Below are 26,553 nucleotides of genomic sequence, written 5' to 3'. Positions count from 1 at the left end.
ACTCCTGGCTTTACGCTCTGAAGTTGCTCCTGGCTTGGGGGATATATGGAATGCCAGTAATTGAACTTGGGTCCATCCTGGGTCTGCCACATGCAAGGCAAGCACCCTACCGCTGTGCTACCACTCCAGCCTTACATGGCTTGATTCTTATAATTTCTCAACTGCCTTTTCTTTTTGAGCGTAGAGCAGGGAAAGTAGGGGTAACTACACTTGGCAGTGCTTGTGGGTTGCTCCTATCTCTGCTCTCAGGAATTACTCCTTTCTGTGCTTGAGAAACCTTATGGGATGTTGGGGAATCAAACCTGTGTTACCAGGTGCAAGGCAAATCCTGTATTACCCACTGTATTATTGCTCTGGCCCCGCAACTGCATTTTTCTGTCAGCCTTAAAAATTCCAGGAAACTTGGGGTCGGCATGGTGGCGCTAGAGCCTTGCCAGCGCTAGCCTAGGATGGACCGCGGTTCAATTCCCCAGCGTCCCATATGGTCCCCCAAGCCAGGAGTGACTTCTGAGCGCATAGCCAGGAGTAGCCCCTGAGCGTCAAACGGGTGTGGCCCAAAAACAAAAAAAAATAATAATAATAAAAAATAAAATTCCAGGAAACTTATTGTTGCTTGCTCTAATACAATGTAATATGGTTTTTTAACATTATATAAGCATGTTATGTTTTTGTTAATAAACCTTTGTGAAAGGGTACAGCATGTTGAGACTGAGAAAATACATGTAGAAAGTTACTAGGTCTAGGTTAGAATTTCAGCTCCTGCTACTTACCCAGCATAGGACTGACCTTGGGAAGTAACTGAACCTTTCTGTAAATGGGAAAAGTCAGATGACTCACTTCTTCACTTTATTGTCACAATTTAATGGGGAAGTCAGTGGGAAATGCTTAGAACAGAGTAAGGGCTCTTAACAGATACTTGACATGTGAACCATCACTAGAAGTGTTATCCTATTGTCATTCTCACTGTCACCCCAGGATGTTTCTTACAGATATCTTATCCATTCTGACCTGGCAGAAAAAGATGGAGAATTTCTGGTCTGGAGCGGTGGTACATTGGTAGGGTGTTTGCCTTGCACGTGCTAACCTAGGACAAACCGCAGTTTGTTCCCCCAGCATCCCATCTGATCCCCCAAGCCAGGAGTGATTTCTGAGCATATTGCCAGGAGTAAACCCTGAGCGTCACCAGGTGTGACCCATAAACAATAACATCAAAACAAAAAAGAAAGATGGAGAATTTCTCTCTTATGGCAAATTCTCAGTCAGTCAGATAAAGAATCAAAAGAGTAGATCTTGGGGCTGGCGAGAGGTTAAGGCAGGGGTTAAGGCACTTACCGGATCCAGGAGTAGGTCCTGAGGTATGGCCCCAAACCACATAAATAACTTGTAGCTCTTTCCAACTATAATTTGTTTTGTTTTGCTTTGGGACCACACCTGGCATTGCTCAGGGGTTACTCCTGGCTCTGAGCTCAGGAATCAATCCTGGTGGATCTCAGGAGGCCCTATGGGATGCCAACGAATCAAACCGGTGGTGAGTGTAGGAGGGTCAGCCATACACAAGACTTAAAAGCCCTTTCCTGCTGTACTATCACTCCTTCCCCTTTCAAGCTATAAGTTGTAAATTCATTTGTCCTCTTTTGGCAAATAAGAATTCTGTGGGGCCTGGAAGGTAGCGCTAGAGGTAAGGTGTCTGCCTTGCAAGTGCTAGCATAGGATGGACTGCGGTTCGATCCCCCAGTGTCCCATATGGTCCCCCCAAGCCAGGAGCGATTTATGAGCACATAGCCAGAAGTAGCCCCTGAGCATCAAACGGGTGTGGCCCAAAAACCAAAAAAAAAAAAAAAAAAAGAATTCTGTGTGTAATTAATATGTTTTCTTCATTTAATAAAAAAAATAAATATTGGGGGCTGGAGAGATAGCACAGTGGTAGGTCATATGTCTTGCAAGCAGCCAATCTAGGACCAACAGCGATTCAAATCCCAGCATCCCATATGGTCCCCCATGCCTGCCAGGAGCGATTTTTGAGGCAGAGCCAGGAATAACCTCTGAGTACCATCGGGTGTGACCCAAAAACCAAAAGAAAAGAAAAGAAATATTTATTTTGGGGGTCGGAGAGATAGCATGGAGGTAGGGCATTTGCTTTGCATGCAGAAGGACAATGGTTCAAATCCCGGCATCCCATATAGTCCCCCAAGCCTGGCAGGAGCAATTTCTGAATGTAGAGCCAGGAGTAACCCCTGAATGCTGCTGGGTGTGACCCCCTCAGAAAAAAAAAAAGAAATTTTTATTTATTTTTGGTTTGGGGCCACACCCAGAGTCGCTAAGGAGTTACTCCTGGCTCTGTGCCCAGAAATCACCCCTGGCAGGCTAGGGGAACCATATAGGATGCCGGGAATCAAACCGGGTCCATCCTGGGTCAGCTGCATGCAAGACAAATGCCCTATCTCTATCTCTGGCTATCTGCTATCTCTCTGGCCCCAGAAAATAGATATTTAAAACTTCTGCTTTGGTCAGTTTTATTTATTTATTTATTTATATTTATTTATTTATTATTATTTATTTATTTATATTGGTTTTTGGGTCACATGCTCAAAGGGTTACTCCTAGCTCTATGCTCAGAAATCGCTCCTGGCAGGGCTCGGGGGACCATATGGGATGCCGGGATTCGAACCCACCGTCCTTCTGCATGCAAGGCAAACACACTACCTCCATGCTATCTCTCTGCCCCCCCCCTTTTTAGGCTAGTCAAGTGAAGCAGTGGGAGTGGAGAAGAACAAAGAAATCTGTAACTGGCTGTGATCAATAATTGTAAACACCACTGCACTCGGACCAGCCTGCTTTGGTCAGTTTTAACAACATATTTAATGTAAAATGTTCCAGCTTAGGGAAAGGCCTATACATTTTAATGTCAGTTTAAAAAGGAATCCAGGCAAGTCTGCTCAGTGGGTAGAATGCCCTAGCTGATTCCCAATCAAAGAAGGTGCATCAGGGAGAAAGAACACACTGTCAGTTTGCTTTGCCAACTAGAGGGTTAATTAATAATGACTTGGGCTTTGAGACCAGGGAAGGAGTTCACTTCAGATCATCTCAATACTTGGTCATTGCTAAGCTTTCACCATTCTTCAATGGAACTTGGTTTGTTTTCAAATGCCTCATTTTCTTTAGTCAATGAAAGTAAGAGAGACTTGGGGAATATTAGAAATAAATATTCGGAGGCCAGAATGATAACACAACAGTAGGGGCACTCAGCTGATCCAGGACAGAACCTCGTTCGACACCCGCTGTCCCATATGGTCCCCCAAGCCAGGAGTGATTTCTGAAACATAGCCAGGAGTAACCCCCCCCTGAGTGTCACCGGTGTATTGGTGTGTGGCCCAAAACAGGAAGGAAGAAGGAAGGAAGGAAGGAAGAAGGAAGGAAGGAAGGAACGGAAGGAGAGGAAGGAAGGAAGGAAGGAAGGGAAGGAAAGGAAAGAAAGGGAAGGAAAGGAAGAAAGGGAAGGAAAGGAAGAGACAGGAAAGACAGGGCAGGAAGGGAAGAAGCGAAGGAAGGAGGGAAGGGAGGAAGGAAGGAAGGACGGAAAGGAGGGAGGGAAGGAAGGATGGGAATGAAGGAAGGAAGGAAGGAAGGAAGGAAGGAAGGAAGGAAGGAAGAAGGAAGGAAGGAAGAGAAGGAAGGCAGGAAGGAAGAAGCCTTTCAGTAATGCGAGGGTATGTTCAGGGAAGTATCTGTGTATGACCATTAGTGATATAAAGGAACTGCAGTCTGGTTGGGGACAGTTTGACCATACCCTATTTCAATGGGAATGCATGTGGGTCAAAGATGATGGTGCCGGAGGGTAGGCAATTGTCTTGGCCATATAGCTGTGGGGTCTTGACCCTGGTTCAAATCCCAGGAGCACATGTGGTTCCCTGAGCACTGCCAGAGATCAGTCTTGAGCACAGAGCCAGGATTAGCCCCTGCACACTACCAGGTATTCTTCCCCAAACCCCCAAAAAAGATAAAAATGAATACACATACCCTTCCAATGAACTGTTTCATTTATAGGAATGTATTCACTTATAGTATATCCTCTCAGATGCACAAAGATGGGTAAGCTAAGATTTTTTTAATATATATTTTTTATTTAAGCACCATGGTTACAAGCATGTTTGCCATTAAGTTTCAGCCATAACATGTTCACACACACCCCCAACCAATGCAACTTTTCCGCCACCTTTGTCCCCCATTGTCCTCTTCCCTCATCCCCTCATCCCCATCCAGACAGGCATTGTATTTCTCTCTCTACTGTTGTCATAGTAGCTGTTATTTAGCATAGTCATTTCTCTAACTATATTTACCACTCTTTGTGATAAGCTTCATATCATGGGCTGGTCCTTCTGGCCCTCATCTCTACTGTCTCTGGTATTATTATTATACTATCCTTTATTTTTCTTAAATCTCACATATGAGTGAGACTATTTTGTGTCTCTGTCTCTCTGTCTCTGTCTCTTATCTCTGTCTCTCTCTCTCGGACTTATTTTACTCAACATAGTAGTCTCTATATCAGTCCATGTGTAAGCAAATTTTGTGACTTCATTTTTATTTAACAGCTAAGTAGCATTCTGTTGTATAGAGAGAGCTACCACAGTTTCTTTTGCCACTTCTCTGTTGGACAACTGGGTTGTTTCCAGGTTCTGGCTATTGTAAATAAACATAGGAGTGCAGAGGGCATTATTGTATTGTGGTTTTGTGTGTGTGTGTGTGTGTGTGTGTGTGTGTGTGTGTGTGTGGTTCTAGGGTATATCCCTAAGAGTGGTATTTCTGAGCTCAATGTTAAGTTTTTTCAAGGAATATCCATGTTGTTTTTCAGAAAGGCTGGACTAGATGGCATTCCCACCAGCAGTGAGTGAGTTTCTTTCTCCCCACACCGATGCCAGCAATGGTTGTTCTAGTTCTTTGTGATGTGTGCCAGACTCTATGGCATGAGATGGTACCTCATTGTTCTTTTGATTTGTATTTCCCTGATGATTAGAGATGTGGAGCATTTTTTCATGTGCCATTGGCCATCTATATATCTTCTTTGAGGAAATGTCTGTTCATTTCTTCTCTCCATTTTCTGATAGGGTTATATCGTTTTTTCTTGTGAAATTCTATCAGTATATCTTAGATATTAGCCCCTATCTGATGGGTGTTGTGTGAATAGTTTCTGCCATTTCATGGGTGACCTTTTTACCCTATCACTGTTTCCTTTGAATTTCAGAAGCTTCTCAGTGTGGACAAGTGGTATTTGGCATTTCCTCCTTGAAGATGCCGTTAGACTCAACATCATGGCTAGGATGTTTTTTGTAGTGATGTTTATAAAAGCAAAGAATCAGAACATTTTAAATGTTCAGAATCCAGGACTAGTTAATAAATTTGGAGAATTTGTTTTGTTTTGTTTGTTTTGGGGTCACACCTGGAATCACTAAGGGGCTCCTCCTGGCACTGTTCTTAGAAATCACTCTTGGCAGGCTCCTGGGATCATATGGGATGCGGGAGATTGAACCCAAGCTGGCTGCATGCAAGGCAAATGCCTTACCCACTGTGCTATCACTCCAGCCCCTACCAATTGAAATTTGAGTATAAATGTAATTTCCAGACTCTGGTAGATCTATTTATGTCTTGTCATGGAAAGAGATTAGAATAGGCCTGTTTTTCTATTGCCCCCCTTCTTCTTCTTCTTCTTCTTCTTCTTCTTCTTCTTCTTCTTCTTCTTCTTCTTCTTCTTCTTCTTCTTCTTCTTCTTCTTCTTCTTCTTCTTCTTCTTCTTCTTCTTCTTCTTCTTCTTCTTCTTCTTCTTCTTCTTCTTCTTCTTCTTCTTCTTCTTCTTCTTCTTCTTCTTCTTCTTCTTCTTCTTCTTCTTCTTTTTTTGTTTCATTTTGGGGCCATATCCAATGACGCTCAGGAATCACTCCCTCGAGGGACTCAGAGGACCATATGGGTTGCTGGAGATCAAACCCCGATCAGCTGTGTGCAAGGAAGTTTCCCTATCTGCTGTACTATAGCTCTAGCCTGCCTTTTCCTTCATTTTTAACGTTGTTGTTGTTGTTCAGTTCTTAAACCATATGGTCTTCTGAGCACTGAACTAGGAATAGTCACCAAGCATCACACTTGAGGTCTAAAAAACAAGAAAATAAAGACCCTAAGACTGATTTCTTGGATTATTTTTTTGTTGTCCCCAAATGTCTCTGAACTTTAGTGATTTGACTCAATCCTGCAAAATTCTGAATGGTAAATACAAAAACAGGCATTTCTGCCCTTATTATGTGAATATATAAAGACAAAATATATCAATAATTTTGGAAAGTGAGACCAACAGGTTAAGTCACTTCAATTTGTGCACCTGCATATATTTTTCTATATAGCTGATAGGGAACCTGCCCTGAATACAGCTAATCTGAGTTTCATCCCAGCAACCCCTTTGGTCCTTTGAGTCCCACCAGGTAGCTCTAGAACTGGTTTTGATTTTGGGTTGTGTGTTTTCAGTCATATCCTGCAGTATTCAGGGCCTAATCCTGGCTCTGTGAAGTGACCCATTGTGGTACTCAGGGGTCCACATGTGATGTAGGGAATTGAACCAGGATCAGTTTCATGCAAGGCAAAATGCCATAATCCTATGGTATCTCCCACAGACCCCTTGCTAAGTCTCCTACATGAGTTACTTCAAAGAAAATCTGTAGTTTTTACATCTCCAGCACTGTTTTCGCAGACATTCTGATACGTTAGCCAAAATGTATTCAAAACTAGAATCTTACAAAGTTAAGTGATTATTATTTAAGTGATATGCCAAAGGGCTGGAGTAAGTAAGGCAAGTCAGCCTTGCACACTCTCAATCTGGGTTCAGTCTCTGGTATCCCAGATGGTTCCCTGAATACCACCAGCAGTAACCCCTGAGCATTGCCAGCTGTGACCCAAAAACAATCAATCCACAAGTTATGTTCAAAAATAGCAGTCAGACTGACTCTGTCAGTCAGTTCTAAAGGCCTATGTGATTTCATCTCATAAAAATAGAACTTTACACTGAAATGTAATTAGCTCCTTGCAAATAATTGGGATCTGCATCTGCTTGAGTTGTCTTCTCCATGACCATCACAGGTGAAGGCTGGCATCTGCCTAGGGTTGGATATGATGTGCTGGGGAAGTTCAGAGCCAGGAGGGCAAATGCCAGAGCTTTCATTCCTCCTCAGTCTCGGAGTGCCACACCCCTCAGCCTCTCTCCATCTAGCAAAAACAAGGCCAGTGATGTTTCTGCTTCCTTAAGCTGTTGAAGATTTTAGTGAGAGGCGTAGGCCAAAAGCTTTGTTAACAATGCACCCCAGAACACATATGAGGAGGCAGACACGGGAAAGGGACTTGGTGACAAAGGGACTGGGAACACTGATTGCAGCTCAGGCTTCCCAGGCAGAAGAGATGATTTTTCTTTGGAGGAAAATTCCTTTGAGAGATTGTAGACAAAAGCATTCCTCATACCTGCTGGACTCCTTGCCCTGAATTCCATGCTCTGGTTTGGTTTCTTCAGGTTGATGTGCAGGTGAAGATCCTAGAGAGTGAGGTCAGGAAGGTCACAGTGATTTGCAGACCTGAGCTTTTTGAACCCTGATCATCACCTTAATTCAGCATAGGCAGTTGAACTGCAGAATTTATGAGAAGGCATTTTCCTATGGGCCCTTAATTTTTGAGGCCACATCTGGCAGTGCTCAGGGCATAACTCCTGGCACTATACTCAGATGTGGTGCTGGGGTTCAACTGGGGTCGCTCATGCACAAAGCAAACATCTCAATCCCTGTTCTGTTTCTTTGACTTTCCCTGGGCCTTTAATTTGGTTAGAAGAAATTCGAAGAAGAGTCTTAAATGAAGCTGTTAGTAATGAAAAGAAAAATATCTGGGTTTCACTTTGCATGCAGAAACCCAGGTTCCAAGTCCAGAGAGATAGCACAGCGGTAGGGCATTTTCCTTGCACGCAGTCGATTCAGAACAGATGGTGGTTTGAATCCCAGCATCCCATATGGTCCCCAGGACCTGCCAGGGGTGATTTCTGAGCGGAGAGCCAAGAGTAGCAATCCCTAAGCACCACCGGGTGTGACTTCCCCTCAAAAAAGAAACCCAGGTTGCAATCTTAGCACCTTAGCACAAGATACCCTAAGCACTGTCAGAGTACTCCTGAATAACTCCTGGTGCCCCAGAAGGAAGGCAGCATTGTAGTCCTAATTTGGGGTAAGGCAGCACAAATCAGCATCTTGATCTCATTTCTCTTTTCTGGAGAGATGGGAGACTGAGCACACCTAGAGATGTTCAAGGCTCACTCTTGTCTCTGCACTCAAGAATTGTTCCCTGCTGTGCTTGGAGAACCATATAGGATGCCGGGGATAGAACCTGGGTTGGCTATGTGCAAGAGAAACAAACACCTTCCCTGCTATACTATTGCTCCAGCTCTCTGAAGTCATTACTTACCGAGATGTTGGTCAAGTTCCTCCATCCTCTCCTCCTCTCCCTCCTTTCTTATATTTGTTTTGCTTTTTTTTGTGTGTGGTTTTTGAGTCACACCCTGGGAGAACAATGCTGACAGAATAGGACCAGAGGATAGGACCAGGGCTGCCTCGGTTCTTCCCAGGGACCTGAGTTGGCCTCTCAGCAGGACTTTAGTTCATGATTTGCCAATGGAGCATTCTTTTGAAATACTCTCTTAAGGGCTGGAAAGATATTATATCTGCTAAAGTGCTTGCTTTGAGAAAACCTGACCTGGGTTTGATCCCTGGCACTACCCGCCCCCTGCCCTGGCACTGCCAGACATGATCCCTGAGCCCCCTGGATATGCGCCCCCCTCAAAAATAAAAGTCCTATGTAGACCATGAGTGTAGGGAATTAAACTTGGTACCTATACAATGCAAGGCATGTATTCTAGCAACTTGAATCATAAAAAAGTATAATCAAAGTAATAAACATGGGAGCCTGGAGAGATAGCACAGTGGTAGAGCACTTGCCTTGCACACAGCCAAGAAAGGACCAAAGGTAGTTCGATTCCCAGCATTCCGTATGGTCCCCCAAGTCAGGAGCAATTTGCCAGGGGCAATTTCCGCTCACAGAGCCAGGAGTAACCCTGAGCATTGCTGGGTATGACCCAAAAGCCAAAAAAAAAAATTGTTAGTTAGTTCTAAAAAGAATAATCAAAATAATTTTAAAGTTATTTTAAAAAAATAATCAAAGGGCAGATGTGAGAGCACAACAGTAGAGCATTTGCCTTGCAGACAGCTGACCAGGACAGACCCTGGTTCGATCCCCCAGCATCCCATTATGGTCCCCCCAAGTCAGGAGCAATTTCTGAGCGCATAGCCAGGAATAAACCCCTGAGTGTTCACCAGGTGTGGCTCAAAAACAAAAAGCAAAAAATCAAAATACTATCTTAGATATTCAGAGAAGATAAGATTTTTTGTTGTTTGCTCTGAAGAATAAATGGTGAGAATATAAACACCTTAGCTGGCTCTCCCTAAAAAATTTAAAGTCATAAAAAATTTGTTGAGGGGGTGAATGGTAGAAACAGAATCAAAAACAAATTCTGAAAAAAAAAAAAAAAAAAAAAAAAAAAAAAAACAAATTCTGGCGTATATGTCAGGGAATTTCACATAGTGACCTTGGTAAAGTGAGAGTGAGAAATACAGACCCAGATGGTTTTCCTGGGCCCTGCTGAGAAATATGGTGGGCAGAATAAAGGAATTTCTAAAATAGTAAATGTATCTGGCCTTACTTTTGTGTGAATTAACCGATGCTTGCTCTCAAGCTTGCTTACCAAGCTTCTCTGCTTTGGGCAGTGAGATAGCAAGGTACCTCACATTTGAGAGCTTACTCATTCGTGCCCAAGGCCTGTCTCAGCAAAATGGTCATAGGTCATCATTAATGCTAGCAGAGGTGTTGTGGGGCTTATTGTATGAGGGCACCAAAAAGCAAAAGGGCAGGAACCAGCATCTCTGCCACTGGATCTTGGTTGAGTAAAAGTGGCAAAGAGATGCTTGAGAAATGAAAGGCAAAATATCTTGACAATTCTGACACTGAGCAGTGAAGGTCCTATCTGCTTGCAGGCATCAGAAGTTGAGAGGCAGCTCTCCATGCAGGTTCACGCCCTCAGAGAAGACTTCCGGGAGAAAAACTCTTCCACCAACCAGCACATCATCCGACTTGAAAGCCTTCAAGCTGAGGTGAGTCTTTTCTAGGGGGAGGCCCAGGCCACAGAAAATCCAAACCTGCTCTCAATTCTCTCTAGAAGAGCCAGAGCAGTAGTGCAACGGGTAGGGCATTTGCTTTGCATGCAGCCAACCAAGCTCGATCCTCAGCATCTTATATGATAACCAGTTTACCACCAAGAGTAATTCCTGAGTGCAGAGCCAGGAGGAAGCCCTGAACAATTGCTGGCTGTGACCTTAACACAGAAAATAAATTCAAACCTTCCAGGGGGCATCCCTGTGGGGCTAGAGAGATATCCCAGGGGTTGAAGCATAGGTCTTGCCTGCAGTCAATCCCCAGCACCACATGGCTCCTGAGAATCACTCAGTGCAACCCTGGAGCCCCTGAGCACTGCTGGTATGGCTTTTTGAGAATCCGTTAGGAGGTCTCCCCAGAGAAAGAAGAGAGACAGGAGAGAGAGAGAGACAAGAAAGAGAGCTAGGAGGAAATAAGTTAATGCTGAGTATTGTTGAAGTCATAAATGACATAATTTTTACTTAGACATTTATGTTTGATCCCTGGGGCCAGAGCCATAGTACCACCAGCAAGGTTCTTGCCTTGCACCCCACCAACCAGGGTTTGATCCCTGGCACCCCATATGGTCAGTCCCCTGAGACCTCTAGGAATGACTCCTGAATGCAGAGCCAATAGTAAGCCCTGAGCAAACACAAACAAACAAAAAGAAGTTGCTCCTTCTGAAAACATCCTTTTCAGAATGAAGTAGAAGATGAGAAGGGAGGGGGTCTTCTCCCTTTCTCCATTGCACTCAGTCCAGTTCAGGCCTCCTATTGTTTTCTCACTTGAAGGAGAGTAATAGAAGTACCCCTCCCCTCACAGGGTTTTTTTGGAGTATTTGATAGAGTCAGTTCGTAGGAAGTACTTTGTAATATCCTTGGAATACAGCGAGACTAGAACATGGTCCTCAGGGCCTATGGCATTGAGGGGACCAGACCTGGGCAGGGTGGGGGCTGGGTGGGGGGAATATCTCTGACTAGACAGTGCTGTGAGAATATAGTCCTGGGAGGAGAGAAAAGGGGGAGAATCATATTACTAGCTCACAGAGCAGCTGTGCCCATTCCGAACAGCAGGCTTTCGACAGGGTCAATCTGGGAGGGATAGATGGAATGTGGACCCCCATTGTGTGCCAGGCCCTGATGTGCCCACCTCGCTGTCACCCAAGTCAGAACTTACCAAAGATGTTTCTCCTAAAGTCTGTCATTATCTTCTCTTTTCTCCTGCCTCTCATTCCCTTTCTTCCTCCTTCCCCTTGGAATTCCTCTGGTATTGAGCAGCAGGTCCTTGAAGTAAGTAGTTTACTCCAGTGGGGTTGGCATGCCTGTCTGTGACCATCAGTGTGCATGCTTTGCCATTCAATTCTTCTGCCAAGATCTGGCTCCTTCAAGTCGCCTCTCTTCCTCCTCCCCCTACTCACCGCCCCAGGACCCCGGTGACACGGTGTCAGTACTGGGAATGCAATGCTTAGTGCCAGTTTAGGCACAAGCGTCAAGGTGTGCAGATGGCTGAGGGAGTTGGCCTGAACTCATTGCTCATTCTTTGCTTCACCCGAAACTTGGCTCCTTTTTAAAAAGCCAAGCGACACGATTGCCCATTTTCAGTGAGTTACTTCATGTAGCTCTGAATTTTAAGATATTTTTTAAGGGACCAGAGTTATGAATCAGAACCATATGACCATAGTATTTCTTGGGAGTAGACTTGGGAAGCAAAAATTATCTTTGGTAAGGAAAATGTAAAGATAGTTAAAGGAATAGAATAGAAATTCTCTTTCCATGTTACGTTACTTCAGTCTAGGGAATAGTGGGCTCATTGGCAAAAGGGGCTCACTCCTCTGATTCTTCCCCTTGGGGCTCACGACAGTATTCCTTTGTTTGTTCAGACACCTGATCTCTGGACAAATGCCAACTACTTCATTTCCCTGAGATGGCTCACTTTCTGTCTGACTGATTAGCAGCCAGGGAAGATCTGTCCCCTTTGAACAGAATTCCAGTGCAAAGAGTTAGAACAGCCAAGAAGCAGAGGGAAAGATGGATTTCACAGTCTGGACCTCCTAGAACAAGTTAGACTTTGATTTCAGAATCTCGCCTGGAATATTCTGGTTTGTAATCCACACCAGAACAGAGAGGGCCCCTAGAGAAGCCCGGCCACCTCAGGTGAATATTCATACACAGGAAGCTGGTTAGGACATTGGTCCAGCAGGGAATTTGTGGGTATGGGGAATGTAAGACTCCAGAGGTCCCTCAGAGCACTGAATTTGGTGAAGAAAATTTGGAAGGCTTCCTGGAGCTTCTCAGCAGAGGGATAGTCTTAGTGTGAACTGTTGTTGACCAGGGTGTGTGTGTGTGTGTGTGAGCAGAGGGGTAGTCTTAGTATGAACTGTTGTTGACCAGGGTGTGTGTGTGTGTGTGTGTGTGTGTGTGTGTGTGTGTGTGTGTGTGTGTCAGCAGAGGGGTAGTCTTAGTATGAACTGTTGTTGACCAGGGTTGTGTTGTTGTGTTGTGTGAGTCGGTGTGTGTGTGTGTGTGTTTTCCCCCTTTTTTCTCTCTAATGCTGACAAAAACCCACATATTGTATCTCCTAATAGTGTAAATTAAACAGGTGAAATCCCCAGCCTGTTTAATATGAGGAAAAATTGCTTTCTATCACAACCCGATCTTGCTCAGGCCAAAGATACTTGGACCAAAGTCAGTTGTTGCTTGAGTTCCTGCCCTTCCTAGGACATGGGCTGACACATACTTGGCCTTGTTGGCTGTGCTCTGCTAGCACCAGCCCACCTGTTCTGGACTGAGCTCTGGAGCCAGGCCAGCAGGCAATAGTCTGAGATCACAGTGGATACTGTCATGGGCAGTCTCTTGTGCTCAGGAGAAGGAAGAAAAGTGTAGCAGCTTAGTATCTTCATCCCTTCAAACCATGGGACTGAGGCAGTCATGGGCCATCAAGATGGGGTTCTCCTCTATCTTATCTGTGATATTTTCAGAAAAAGAGCTTTCCCTTCTTCTGCCTGGCATCCCACATTCCAGCTTCTCTGAAACTCAGCATCCACCATTTCCCAGAGAGGTTTGAAGAGAAGGGGTTTTCTCTTCAGGCTGAGCCCCGCTTGTGTTCTCAGTGAAGGGGCCAGAGTGCTTGGACAGAGCCCTGCCTTTTTGGGTGGGGGGGTTAGGGGGAATAGCTCTCTACCCTGGGACTCTCTGCCCTTGCAGATCAAGATGCTGTCGGACCGGAAGCGGGAGCTGGAGCACCGTCTCAGTGCCACCTTGGAAGAAAACGATCTGCTCCAAGGGACTGTGGAGGAGCTGCAGGACCGGGTGCTGATCCTGGAGAGGCAGGGCCAGGACAAAGACTTGCAGGTACTACAGCAGGCCCAGGGCCAGAGAACAGGAACACTCTGCTGCTTAGTCAAAAGGACAGGCCAGAGGCCAGTGCTGCCAGTGCTGCCCTCAGAGTCAGGAGTGTGTGAAGCCCAACCCTCAGCCTCCTTGGGCAGTGTTGAGGTTGGCCTTTCAGTCAACCTAGAGGAAATGCTTTGGTACTCAGGGTTATCCTTCCATGTGTTCTGAGCCACTGGCCCCCGTAGCAGTTTCACTAAGTTCTTTCTGGTCTGTGGACATGATTGGAGCCCCTGGGGCTGCTGTCAATACAGTCACCTAGCCTATGGTTAGTGAAATATGCTTACGGTTCCTGAGGGAGCCTGGGCTTTGCTGTGCGTGCTTAGCTTCCTTCCCTGCTGCTGCTTGACACCCATCCCCCCCCCACACACACACACCTGTGCCTCTGGCCGTTTGGGCAGAAAAACCAAGAAGCTGCCCACTGAACACAGCAGACGTAAGTTCTGTTTCTGCCGCTTGTTTGAAAAGGTGCAGCCTAACACCCCTGTAAGCCTAATGAGCCACTTTGCTTCTCCCTAAAGGAAACTTCTTTGTGGCCATATTTATCCTTATTTGGGAACTGCCACCAGGGGCCTCACAAAGTTCACAGTTGACAGGAAATAAACCACAGGGACTGGATCGAGAGTCCAGAGGGGAGGGCATTTGCCTCACATACAGCTGCCCTGGGTTTAAACCTGACATCCCATAGGGTCCTCTGAGCACTGCTATGAGTAATTACTGAGTCAGGAAGAACCCTTGGGTTTGGGCTCTTCCCCCAAAAGGAAAAAGATTACCATAAACAAAAGAATAGTCTCTCCCAGGGTGAATTAAATAGAGTGCAGCATCCACCCTAGAAGAGTTTGCAGTCACCCACCATCACCAGAGACTGTGGCTGGTCATGCATTGCTTTCCTCTGGGCATCCTGTGCATGCCAGAGAACAGTAAGCTTGCAACAGTGTCATATGGTTCAGGTGGTCAGCCAGGTATACATAGCACCAAGTAGGTCCTTGCCCTAACACTGGGCCTGAGAGTCCCCAGTGGACTCAGTGGGAAGCTCTTTAGGAAAACCCTGGGTTGGGGATAAGAAACCATCACCAGGGGCCCGGGCTGGTGGCGCTGGAGGTAAGGTGCCTGCCTTGCCTCGCTAGCCTAGGACGGACCGCGGTTCGATCCCCCGGCGTCCCATATGGTCCCCCAAGAAGCCAGGAGCAACTTCTGAGCGCATAGCCAGGAGTAACCCCTGAGCGTCACAGGGTGTGGCCCAAAAACCAAAAAAAAAAAAAAAAAAAAAAAAAAAAAAAAAAAAAAGAAACCATCACCAGGGCCTGCTCGATGGTGCTAGAGGTGAGGTGTCTGCCTTGCCAGCGCTAGCCTAGGATGGACCGAGGTTCAACCCCCCTGCGTCCCATATGGTCCCCCAAGCCAGGAGCGACTTCTGAGCGCATAGCCAGGAGTAACCCCTGAGTGTTACTGGGTGTGGCCCCCCCCAAAAAAAAGAAAGAAAAAGAAACCATCACCTTTGACATCATTTGTTAACCATCAGCTAAAGTGGCATCTAATTGATTCATCTCTTGGAAAGCAAACCACCACCTTTTCCTCCCTAGTTGTTTTACTGTACCTTCAGTTCAGATGTTCACATTTAATAGGACCCTCCTTGGTTAATGTTGACTAGGAAATGGTACTGCAGGAGCTAGAGCAGTAGTCCAGACTCTGCAGGGGTCCTCAAACTTTTTAAACAGGGGGCCAGTTCACTGTCCCTCAGACCATTGGAGGGTCTAACTATAGTAAAAACAAAACTTATGAACGAATTCTTATGCACACTGCATATATCTTATTTTGCAATGAAGAAACAAAACAGATACAAATACAATATGTGGCCCGCGGGCCATAGTTTGAGGACCACTGGTCCAGAGGAAAGGGCACTTCCTTTGCACATGGCTAACGTGGGCTCAATTCCCGGCACCCCAGATGGTCCCCTGAGCCTTCCAGGAGTGACCCCTCATGCAGAACAGGAGTAAGCCCTGAGCACTGCTGTGGCCCAAAAGCAGAACCACCCAGTAAGCAGATCTCCTGGAATCTAGAACAGGACTTCAGCTTTCTTCTACTCCCAGCCCCTTTTTATCCGAGTATATTGGTGTATATATTGGGATGTAAGTTGGAAAAAAACACTAGCAAGTAATCGTAAAAAAAAAAAATTATTTAAGAATATTTCTTTTGGGGCCACCTGTGGCTCTACATGCAGGGATCACTGCTGGAGGGGTTTGGAGGACCATGTGGGATGCCAAGGATCAAATCAACATCAGGGGCCCGGAGAGATAGCACAGCGGCATTTGCCTTGCAAGCAGCCGATCCAGGACCAAAGGTGGTTAGTTCGAATCTCGGTGTCCCATATGGTCCCCCGTGCCTGCCAGGAGCTATTTCTGAGCAGACAGCCAGGAGAAACCCCTGAGTACCGCCGGGTGTGGCCCAAAAACCAAAATAATAATAATAATAATAATAATAATAATAAAATTAAATTAAAAAAATCAACATCAGGTGTGCACAAGGCATGCACTCCACCCTGCACCTACCATCTCTGCAACTCCTAAAGAAATGTTTTTGTTTTATTTTTGTTTGTTTTTTTTTTTTTTTTTGGGTTTTGGGCCACACCCAGCGGTGCTCAGGGGTTACTCCTGGCTGTCTGCTCAGAAATAGCTCCTGGCAGGCACGGGGGACCATATGGGACACCGGGATTTGAACCAACCACCTTAGGTCCTGGATCGGCTGCTTGCAAGGCAAACGCCGCTGTGCTATCTCCCCGGGCCCCTAAAGAAATGTTTTTAAGTTACATGACCCATACAGGATTTTGCAATTCATTTCACTTACTGTTCTAGCAAACCACTTCTTTTAGGGGGGTTGGGAGGGTCACACCTAGCAACAATCGGGTTACTCCTGGCTCTGCACTCAGAAATTACCCCTGGCAGGCACGGGGGACCATATGGGTTGCCTAGATTTGAACCACCATCTGTCCTGGGTTGGCTGCATGCAAGGCAATTGCCCTACTCTTGTGCTATCTCTCCGGCCTCTCTAGCAAACCTTATATTCTAGCAAACTTCTTATATTCCTTTTTGGATGCATAAATATATATCTTCATGTTAAGATAGGATTTATTTTAGCAGGATTTTATATTTTATATACTCTTCCCTGGTTTGTTTGTTTGTTTGTTTGTTTTCTGCATGCCTGTGGATCATTCACAGATCAGAGGGATAACCTGTCCTGGTCTTTTGCTCTCTCACTGTTAGAATTAATTAAGTACCTTTGAGTGTACATGTGGAATAATTGGACTAATTTTGTCCAGTGCCTCAAGAACTTGTGCTTGTCAGTGCTCAACTTCTCCTGCTGAGATGTATGTGAAGTTGTCTGGAAAATAATTGTATTTTGCCAAGTTAATATGCTGCTTGGATGTGTGCCAAGTGCTTCCCAGGAATGTCTTTCCATTGACGCCCCAATCTTTGTCTGAGTCTCTTCGAATTGGAACTGGAAGAGTTCCCACTAGACCAGCAGGTACTGCTGATCCAAGGGATCCTGGCGCAGCAGGCCTGCCAACTCAGTTGCCTCTCTGAACAGCCAGATGCTAAACCCTTCCCTGTTAAGACTCACCTGACCACTGAGGCCATTAATCAACCATTCTGTTTAATGACCTTCCCACTGAGGCTCCTGGGGCATGGTAGGATCAACTGATGGCCCTGCAAGGCAGCTAGCTGCATGCACCCATGAGACCTCCAGGCTGGAATTGCTCCCTCTTTTGCGTGATCTCTGTGTCTGCAACTACCCATATTCCCTCTGGCCAAAAGTCTAGGAAAGAGTAGGCAGTAGCTTCTCTTTTTATAATGAACAGGGATGGCCTTGAAATACTACTTTATAGAAGAATAAATTCATTGGGTCCAGAAAGATAGTACTGTAGGCTGGGTCCTTGCCTTGTATGCAGCTGACCTGGGTTCGATCCCCATCATCCCTGTAGGTTCCCTCAAGCACTACCAGGGGTGATTCCTGAGTTCTGGAGTGAGGCCTAGTCCCAAAACAAAACAAAAAAGAGAAGTGCTTTGAGCATTAGGGCTTTCCAGGGGTCAATGTGGGGTAATATGCAAGCATGGCAAATACCCTCATCTATGCACATCTCAGTACCCCATATGCCTGTGACATCTTTATTGGTATTTGGGTTGTTTCCCCTTTACGACTATAACATTGCTGTTGTGAACACTCTGGCCCTTTCTTGAATGCATTGAGTCCCACCTCCGAGGAGAGTCGCTGTGTCACAGAGTTGGTTTGACTATCACTTATCTATTTCAGCTGTACTGGTGAGAGCCTCATTGTATCGGTGTGTCCATGTGTGGGGTTGCCTTTTTTTTTCCCTTTACCTCCCACCTGGCGGGGTTACCTTTTCGTTTGGGAGAATTTCTTTTTTTTTTTTTTTTTTTTTTTTTTTTTTGTGGTTTTTGGGTCACACCCGGTGGTGCTCAGGGGTTATTCCTGGCTCCATGCTCAGAAATTGCTCCTGGCAGGCATGGGGGACCATATGGGATGCCGGGATTGGAACCGATGACCTTCTGCATGAAAGGCAAACGCCTTGCCTCCATGCTATCTCTCCGGCCCCATCGTTTGGGAGAATTTCTAATGAAAATGGACCAGAATAGTGTCATTCCCCAGCTTTTCAAACCATTGCAAAGAACCTGAGCACCATGCTTACATTACTTGCTCTTCCTTTCCCGTTATTTTGAGGTTAATCCAGAATTCTCATAATTTCATCTATAAAGTACTTTAGAAGTTAAATATATAGTACTATCTCTGTATACATATAAAATATAGAAGTATGTCTATATGTTGGGCTGGAGTGATAGCACCATGGGTAAGGCATTTGCCTTACATGTGGCCAATCCAATTTTGATCCCCACCATCCCATATGGTCCCCCAAGCCTGCCAGGAGTAATTTCTGAGTACAGAGCCCAGGAGTAGCCCCCTAAGTGCCTCCAGATGTGGCCCAAAAGCCCCCCCAAAAGTACTTCTATATGTAAATATAAAATACTTCTAAATACTTTTTTAAAATAATTTTTATTGTGACCAAAGTAAGTTACAAATCTTTCACAGTAATATTTAAGGTACATAGTGACTATGAATCAGGATCATTCCCACCACCAGTGTTGTTCTTCCTCCACCCCACTTCTAAATACTTAAAAAAAATACTTCTAAATACATTAGAACTTAGATTTATAAACCTGGTATATTATACCTCAAAGATGTAGCACCAGTTTTTTGCTTTTTGCATTTGGGGGCATACTCAGCAGTGCTCAGAGGTTACTCCTGAATCAACACTCAGGAATTACTCCTGTTAGTACTCAGGGAACAATATGCAGTGCCAAGATTGAACCTGGGTGTGGTGTACCCTAAGACCCACCCATTTCTGGGAGGGGTCTTAACCGGATAATAGGTGTGACCCTACCTGCAAGACCTCCCATTCCTGGGAGGGGTCGGGAAAAAGTTAGATAAGCCTGGGACGAAAGGGATTCGGCCCCTTTTGCCTTTTGCCATTTCTCTTTTGGCCCGGCTTGGCTTCCTGGCTTTTGGATCTTTGGGCCGCATGGAGCCCAAAGGGAAAATGGCTAACAGGAGATAAGATGCAGGGCTAGCAAAATATAGCTGTGCTTGAAAGGTTGACATAGGCCACACACCTGTGGTGGCAAGGGCATGAATAAAGATGATTCTTCCTGAAGCCTGCGTGTGAGTGAGTCTTGATTACGCCAACTACCTGGGCCTGGAACTTGCCAGCTGGATGGGGGGATGAAGCCACGTGGCTGGGGGCCTAAGCACAAAGGCCTCCATCCACCGACCCCATCCAGCCCCATCGTTAATTAATTAATTCAACACCTGGGCAAGCTACGTGCAAGGCAAGTGCCCTCCCCACTGTCCTATCATTCCAGTAACAATATTTTTTAATTAATATCTTCATTTAAACACCTTGATTACAAATACGATTGTAGTTGGGTTTTAGTCATGTAAAGAACACCTCCCTTCACCAGTGCAACATTCTCATCACCAATGTCCCAAATCTCCCTCCTCCCCATCCCACCCCCCACCTGCACTCGAGACTTCATTCCTTCATATTGTTATGATAGTTCCTCACTGTAGTTATTTCTCTAACTGTAACTCATTACTCTTTTTGGTGAGCTTCATCTTCCAGCCATCCTCTTTTGTCTCTGGAAATTATTGTAAAATTTTTTTTTATTTTTCTTTAAACCCATAGATGAGGGAGGTAACAATATTTTTTAACATCTTCAAATATCAAGTTAGCACTCAAATCTTCTAATGTCTTAATGTCATTGTTTTTGTTTTGCTTTCTTTCTTTTTTTTTTTTTTTTTGGTTTTTGGGCCACACCCAGCAGTGCTCAGGGGTTACTCCTGGCTGTCTGCTCAGAAATAGCTCCTGGCAGGCACGGGGGACCATATGGGACACCAGGATTTGAACCAACCACCTTTGGTCCTGGATCGGCTGCTTGCAAGGCAAACACCGCTGTGCTATCTCTCTGGGCCCCGCTTTATTTCATTTTCATTTTCTGTTTGAGTCAAGACACAAAATAAGCCCTTGAATTGCTTGATAGATCTCTTAGGTCTCTTTTTTTATAATTATCTTTATTTAAACACCGTGATTACAAATATGATTATAGTTGTATGATTACAGTCATGTAAAGAACACCCCCCTTCACCAGTGCAACATTCCCACCACCACTGTCCCAAATCTCCCTCCTCCCCACCCAATCCACACCTGTACTCAAGACAGGCTTTCTACTTCCCTCATTCATTCACATTGTTATGATAGTTTTCAGTGTAGTCATCTCTCCAACTGCACTCATCACTCTATGTGATGAGCTTCATGTCATGAGTTGCACCTACCAGCCCTCATTTCTCTTGTCTCTGAGATACTCTTAAAAATGTCTTTCATTTTTCTTAAAACCCATAGATGAGTGAAACCATTCTGCGTCTTTCTCTCTCCCTCTGACTTACTTCACTCAGCATAATAGATTCCATGTACATCCATGTATAGGAAAATTTCATGACTTCATCTCTCCTGACGGCTGCATAGTATTCCATTGTGTATATATACCACAGTTTCTTTAGCCACTCATCTGTTGAAGGGCATCTTGGTTGTTTCCAGAGTCTGGCTATTGTAAATAGCGCTGCAATGAATATAGGTATAAGGAAGGGGTTTTTGTATTGTATTTTTGTGTTCCTTGGGTATATTCCTAGGAGTGGTATAGCTGGATCATATGGAAGCTCAATTTCCAGTTTGTGAAGGAATCTCCATATCACTTTCCATAAAGGTTGTACTAGACGGCATTCCCACCAGCAGTGAAAAAGAGTTCCTTTCTCTCCACATCCCCGCCAGCACTGCTTGTTTTTTGTTTTTGTGATGTGTGCCAATCTCCGTGGCGTGAGGTGGTACCTCATAGTAGTTTTGTTTTGCAGCTCCCTGACGATTAGTGATGTTGAGCATCTTTTCATGTGCCTTTTGGCCATTTGCCTGTCTTCTTTTTCAAAATGTCTGTTCATTTCTTCTCCCCATTTTTTGATGGAGTTAGTTATTTTTTTCTTGTATAGTTCTGTCAGTACCTTGTAAATTTTAGATATTAGTCCTTTATCTGATGAGTATTGGGTGAATAATTTCTCCCATTCAGTGGGTGGCCTTTGTATTCTGGGCACTATCTCCTTTGAGATGCAGAAGCTTCTCAGCTTAATATAGTCCCATCTGTTTATCTCTGCTTCCACTTGTTTGGAAAGTGCTGTCTCCTCCTTAAAGATGCCGTTAGTCTCAATATCCTGGAGTGTCTCACCTACATGTTGTTATATATACCTTATAGTTTCAGATCTGATATCAAGGTCTTTAATCCATTTGGATTTTACCTTTGTACATGGTGTTAGCTGGAGGTCTGAGTTCGCTTTTTTGCAAGTGGCTAACCAGTTGTGCCAACACCACTTGTTGAATAGGCTTTCCTTGCTCCTTTATCAAAAACTAGGTGGTTATATGTCTGAGGACCCTTCTCTGAGTACTCAAGCCTATTCCACTGATCTGAGGGTCTGTCTTTATTCCAATACCATGCTGTTTTTATAAGTATTGCTTTGTAATACAGCTTAAAATTGGGGAAAGTAATGCCTCCCATATTCCTTTTCCCAAGGAGTGCTTTAGCTATTCGAGGTTGTTTATTGTTCCAAATGAATTTCAGAAGTGTTTGATCCACTTCTTTGAAGAATGTCATGGGTATCTTTAGAGGAATCACATTAAATCTGTACAATGCTTTTGAAAGTATTGACATTTTAATGATGTTGATCCTGCCAATCCATGAGCAGGTTATGTTTTTCCATTTCCACATGTCCTCTCTTATTTCTTGGAGCAGTGTTTTATAGTTTTCTTTGTATAGATCCTTCACATCTTTAGTCAGGTTGACTCCAAGATATTTGAGTTTGTGTGGCACTAATGTGAATGGGATTGTTCTCTTAATGTCCATTTCTTCTCTATCATTATTAGTGTATAAAAAGGCCATTGATTTTTGTGTGTTAATTTTGTACCTGCCACTTTGCTATATGAATCTATTATTTCTAGAAGCTTTTTGGTAGAGTCTTTAGGGTTTTCTAAGTAGAGTATCATGTCATCTGCAAACAGTGAGAGCTTGACTTCTTCCTTTTCTATCTGGATTCCCTTGATATCTTTTTCTTGCCTAATCGCTATAGCAAGTACTTTCAGTACTATGTTGAATAGGAGTGGTGAGAGAGGACAGCCTTGTCCTGTGCCAGAATTTAGAGGGAAGGCTTTTAGTTTATCTCCATTGAGGATAATATTTGCCACTGGCTTGTGGTAGATGGCTTTAACTACATTGAGAAAGGTTCCTTTTATTCCTATCTTGCTGAGAGTTTTCATCAAGAATGGGTGTTGAACCTTATCAAATGCTTTTTCTGCGTCTATTGACATGACCATGTGATTTTTATTTTTCTTGTTGTTTATGTTGTGTATTATGTTGATAGATTTACAGATGTTAAACCAGCCTTGCATTCCTGGGATGAAACCTACTTGATCAAAGTGAATGATCTTCTTGATGAGGCACTGGATCCTGTTCGCCAGGATCTTGTTGAGGATCTTTGCATATGTGTTCATCAGGGATATTGGTCTGTAATTTTCTTTTTTGGCAGCATCTCTATCTGGTTTTGGTATTAAGGTGATGTTGGCTTCATAAAAGCTATTTGGAAGTGTTCCTGTTTTTTTTGATTTCATAAAAGAGCCTGGCCAGGATTGGTAGTAGCTCCTCTTGAAAGGTTTGAAAGAATTCATTCGTGAATCCATCAGGGCCTGGGCTTTTGTTTTTGGGCAAATTTTTGATTATGGTTTTAATTTCCTCAATAGTGATGGGGATGTTTAGATATGCTACATCTTCTTTATTCAACCGTGGAAGGTTATATGAGTTCAAAAATTTATTCATTTTGTCATATTTAGTGGCGTAGAGTTTCTCAAAGTATTCTCTGAATACCCTTTGAATCTCTGCAGTATCTGTAGTGATCTCCCCCTTTTCATTTCTAATACCCGTTATCAAATTTCTCTCTCTTTTGCTTTGTGAGTTTTGCCAATGGTCTATTAATCTTGTTTATTTTTTCAAAGAACCAACTTCTGCTTTCGTTGATCTTTCAGACTATTTTTTGGGTTTCCATTTCATTGATTTCTGCTCTCAGCTTTGTTATTTTTTTCTGTCTCCCTATTTTTAGTTTCTTTTGTTGATCATTTTCTAATTCTATAAGCTGCGTCATTAAGCTATTCATGTATGCTCCTTCTTCCTTCCTGATGTGTGCTTGCAAAGCTATAAATTTTCCTCTCAGTACTGCTTTTGCTGTATCCCATAGGTTCTGATAGTTTGTTTTCATTGTCGTTTGTTTCCAGGAAATTTTTTATTTCTTTGATTTCATCTCAGACCCACTGGTTGTTCAGTAGTAGACTGTTTAATTTCCAGGTGTTAAATTTTTTCTTCTGTCTCCCTTTGTAGTTCACATCTAACTTCAGAGCCTTGTGGTCAGCAAAGGTAGCCTGCAGAATTTCTATCTTCTTGATTTTATAGAGGTATGTTTTATGTGCCAGCATGTGGTCTATCCTGGAGAATGACCCATGTACGTTGGAAAAGAATGTGTATCCAGGTTTCTGAGGATGGAGTGTCCTATATATATCTCCTAGGCCTCTTTTTTTCATTTCTCTTTTCAGTTCTAGTATATTTTTGTTGGGTTTCCATTTGGTTGACCTATCAAGTGTTGACAAGCCTGTGTTGAGGTCTCCACAATTATTGTGTTATTATTGATATCCTTTTTCAGATTTGTCAACAATTGTATTAAACACTTTGCTGGTCCCTCATTTGGGTACATATATATTTAGGAGAGTGATTTCTTCCTTGCTGTACATATCCCTTGATTAGTACATAATATCCATCTTTGTCCCTTACAACTTTTCTGAGTATAAAGTTTGTGTCATCTGATATTAGTATGGCCACCCCCGCTTTTTTAAGGGTGTTATTTGCTTGAATGATTTTCCTCCAGCCTTTGATTTTGAGTCTATGTTTATTCTGACTATTCAGGTGTGTTTCTTCTAGGCAGCAGAAGGTTGGCTTCAGTTTTTTTGATCCATTTTTGATCCATTTCGCCACTCTGTGCCTCTTCACGGGTGCATTTAGTCCATTGACATTGAGAGAAATAATTGTCATGGGATTTATTGCCATCTTTGTGTAGAAGTTTGGTGTGTTTTTTGTTCTGTCTTGTCTTTAGAATAGATCTTTCAGTTTTTCTTGTAAGGCTGGTTTTGAGTCTGTAAAGTTTCTGAGCTGTTGTTTATCTGTGAAGCCATGTATACTTCCTTCAAACCTGAAAGTGAGTTTTGCTTGGTGCAGTATTCTTGGCGAAGCATTTATTTCATTGAGTTTTGTCACTATCTCCCACCACTGCCTTCTGGCCTTGAGTGTTTCTGGTGACAGGTCTGCTGTAAATTTCAAGGATGCTCCCTGGAATGTAATTTCCCTTTTCTATCTTGCTGCTTGCAGTATTCTATCTCTATCTGTGGGATTTATCATTGTGACTAGGATGTGTCTTGGGGTGTGTCTCCTGGGGTCTTTTTTAGCTGGTACTCTTTGGGCATGCAGGAGTTGGTCACATGCTTTCTTAAGCTCTGGTAGTTTCTCTGTGATGATGTTCTTGACTGTTGATTCTTCCTGGAGATTTTCTTCTTGGGTCTCTGGTACTCCAATGATTCTAAAGTTGTTTCTGTTGAGCTTATCAAAGACTTCTATTTTCATCTGCTCATATTCTTTGAGTAATTTTTCCATTGTATGATCATTTGATTTAAGGCTTTTTTCCAATCTCTTGTGCTGTGTAAAGTTGTTATGCATCTCATCTTCCAGCGCACTAATTTTATCCTCAGCTGCTTTTAACCTGTTGGAAAGCTCATCCATTATGTTCTTCAATTCGTCTATTGAGTTTTTCAGACCTGTTATTTGACCTGATATTTCAGTTTGGAGTTTTCTGATTTCTATCTTCATATTCTCTTGATTTTTATTAGTGTTCTGATCTATACTTTCTTTGAGTTCTGTGAGCATCCTCCATATTTCTTCTCTAAACTCCATTTCTGAAAGACTGCTTAGGTGGTTGGCCATTGTTGGGTCATCAGAGTTTCCATCTTCATTCTCTATGGCTGAAGTTGGTCTGCATAGTTTCCCCATTGTCACGCTTATGCTGTGGATTTTTCTACGTGTTATGGTGGTATTCATTGGCTAGGTGGAGTGCGAGGCCATGAAGTGAAGCTGCTTCAACCCCTTATAGGTGGGCTTAAGGGGGCCAGCAGAGTCAGCTTTATCCGCAACTCCGGCCCAGAAACACTCACCTCAGCCGAGACAAGTCGTCAGGGGATGAATGCCAGAGAAGATCAAAGTTCCCAGGTTGAAACAAGCCGGGGGAATCCCCAAAATGTCTGCTGAGCTTAAGGGGACCAACAGAGTCTCTCTAGATCTCTTTTAATCTGTTTTTAGTTTGTTTGTTTTTTCCCCTTGAAATGTATTGATGAAATTGCACTGTCTGGCCCAGAAACTACTCCAGATCTGCATGTGCCTGATGGTCCCCCACAATGGAGACCAGCCCATTCCCTGCTGTCTCCCTTAGGAAGGGCACATACAGGGAAGGGCTCAGGCTTGGTTGCCGGGCTGCATGGGGACAGACCTCACTGCCCTTGGTTGCTTCTTCCACAGCTGCATCAGAGCCAGCTGGAGCTGCAGGAGGTGCGGCTATCCTGCCGCCAGCTTCAGGTGAAGGTGGAGGAGCTCAGCGAGGAGCGAAGTCTGCAGAGCTCTGCCGCCACCAGCGCATCCCTTCTGTCAGAGATAGAGCAGAGCATGGAGGCCGAGGAGCTGGAACAAGAGAGAGAGCAGGTGCCAGCACTTTGTCCTTTGGAACATGAGATGGTCTGGGGACCCTGGGCACAAACCATCTCCCTTGCTTCCTTTGGAAGTCCCTACCTGTGCCTGCCCTTAGCCCCAGGACTAGCCCTGTAGGTCATGAAGCCTAACCAAGGCCCAGCCCTGATTCTCTGTCTCGCCCACCTGATCCTCCGAGACATAAAGTAGGAGTACAGGCCTTGAGGGGTCACGTGGACTCCTCAACATCTCGTTCGTTGGGCCACCCTCAGTCTCATATAACTTGTACAGACACAGTTCTAGGACATAGTGACACCGCAGTTAGCTTCTTTTTATTTAGCCAATGTCTTCTGTTCCTTCTTCATCTGCTCACCACGACCACTAGCATAACTGATGGTGCAATGTTATTTCTGTGGCAGAAGTGAAGGGCCGGAGAGATAGCACAGTGGCGTTTGCCTTGCAAGCAGCCGTCCCAGGACCAA

At 44.2% G+C, this 26,553-nt stretch overlaps 1 protein-coding gene across 2 annotated transcripts in view; it reads left to right on the top strand.

Annotated features, from left to right (window-relative positions):
- BICDL1 (BICD family like cargo adaptor 1) overlaps positions 1–26,553 on the top strand; it is a 114,935-nt gene that overhangs the window by 76,130 nt on the left and 12,252 nt on the right. For both annotated transcript variants that reach the window (XM_049788808.1, XM_049788807.1), the window contains exons 3-5: positions 10,092–10,208; positions 13,452–13,598; positions 25,907–26,086. In XM_049788808.1, coding sequence (XP_049644765.1) covers positions 10,092–10,208; positions 13,452–13,598; positions 25,907–26,086 — 444 coding nt within the window. The remainder of the gene's footprint in view (positions 1–10,091; positions 10,209–13,451; positions 13,599–25,906; positions 26,087–26,553) is intronic.

This window comes from Suncus etruscus, chromosome 15 (genome assembly GCF_024139225.1).
Source record: "Suncus etruscus isolate mSunEtr1 chromosome 15, mSunEtr1.pri.cur, whole genome shotgun sequence".
NCBI classification, from domain to species: Eukaryota; Metazoa; Chordata; class Mammalia; order Eulipotyphla; family Soricidae; genus Suncus; species Suncus etruscus.
Note: the sequence above shows the minus strand (reverse complement) of the source record. Positions and strands in the feature narration are given on the sequence as shown.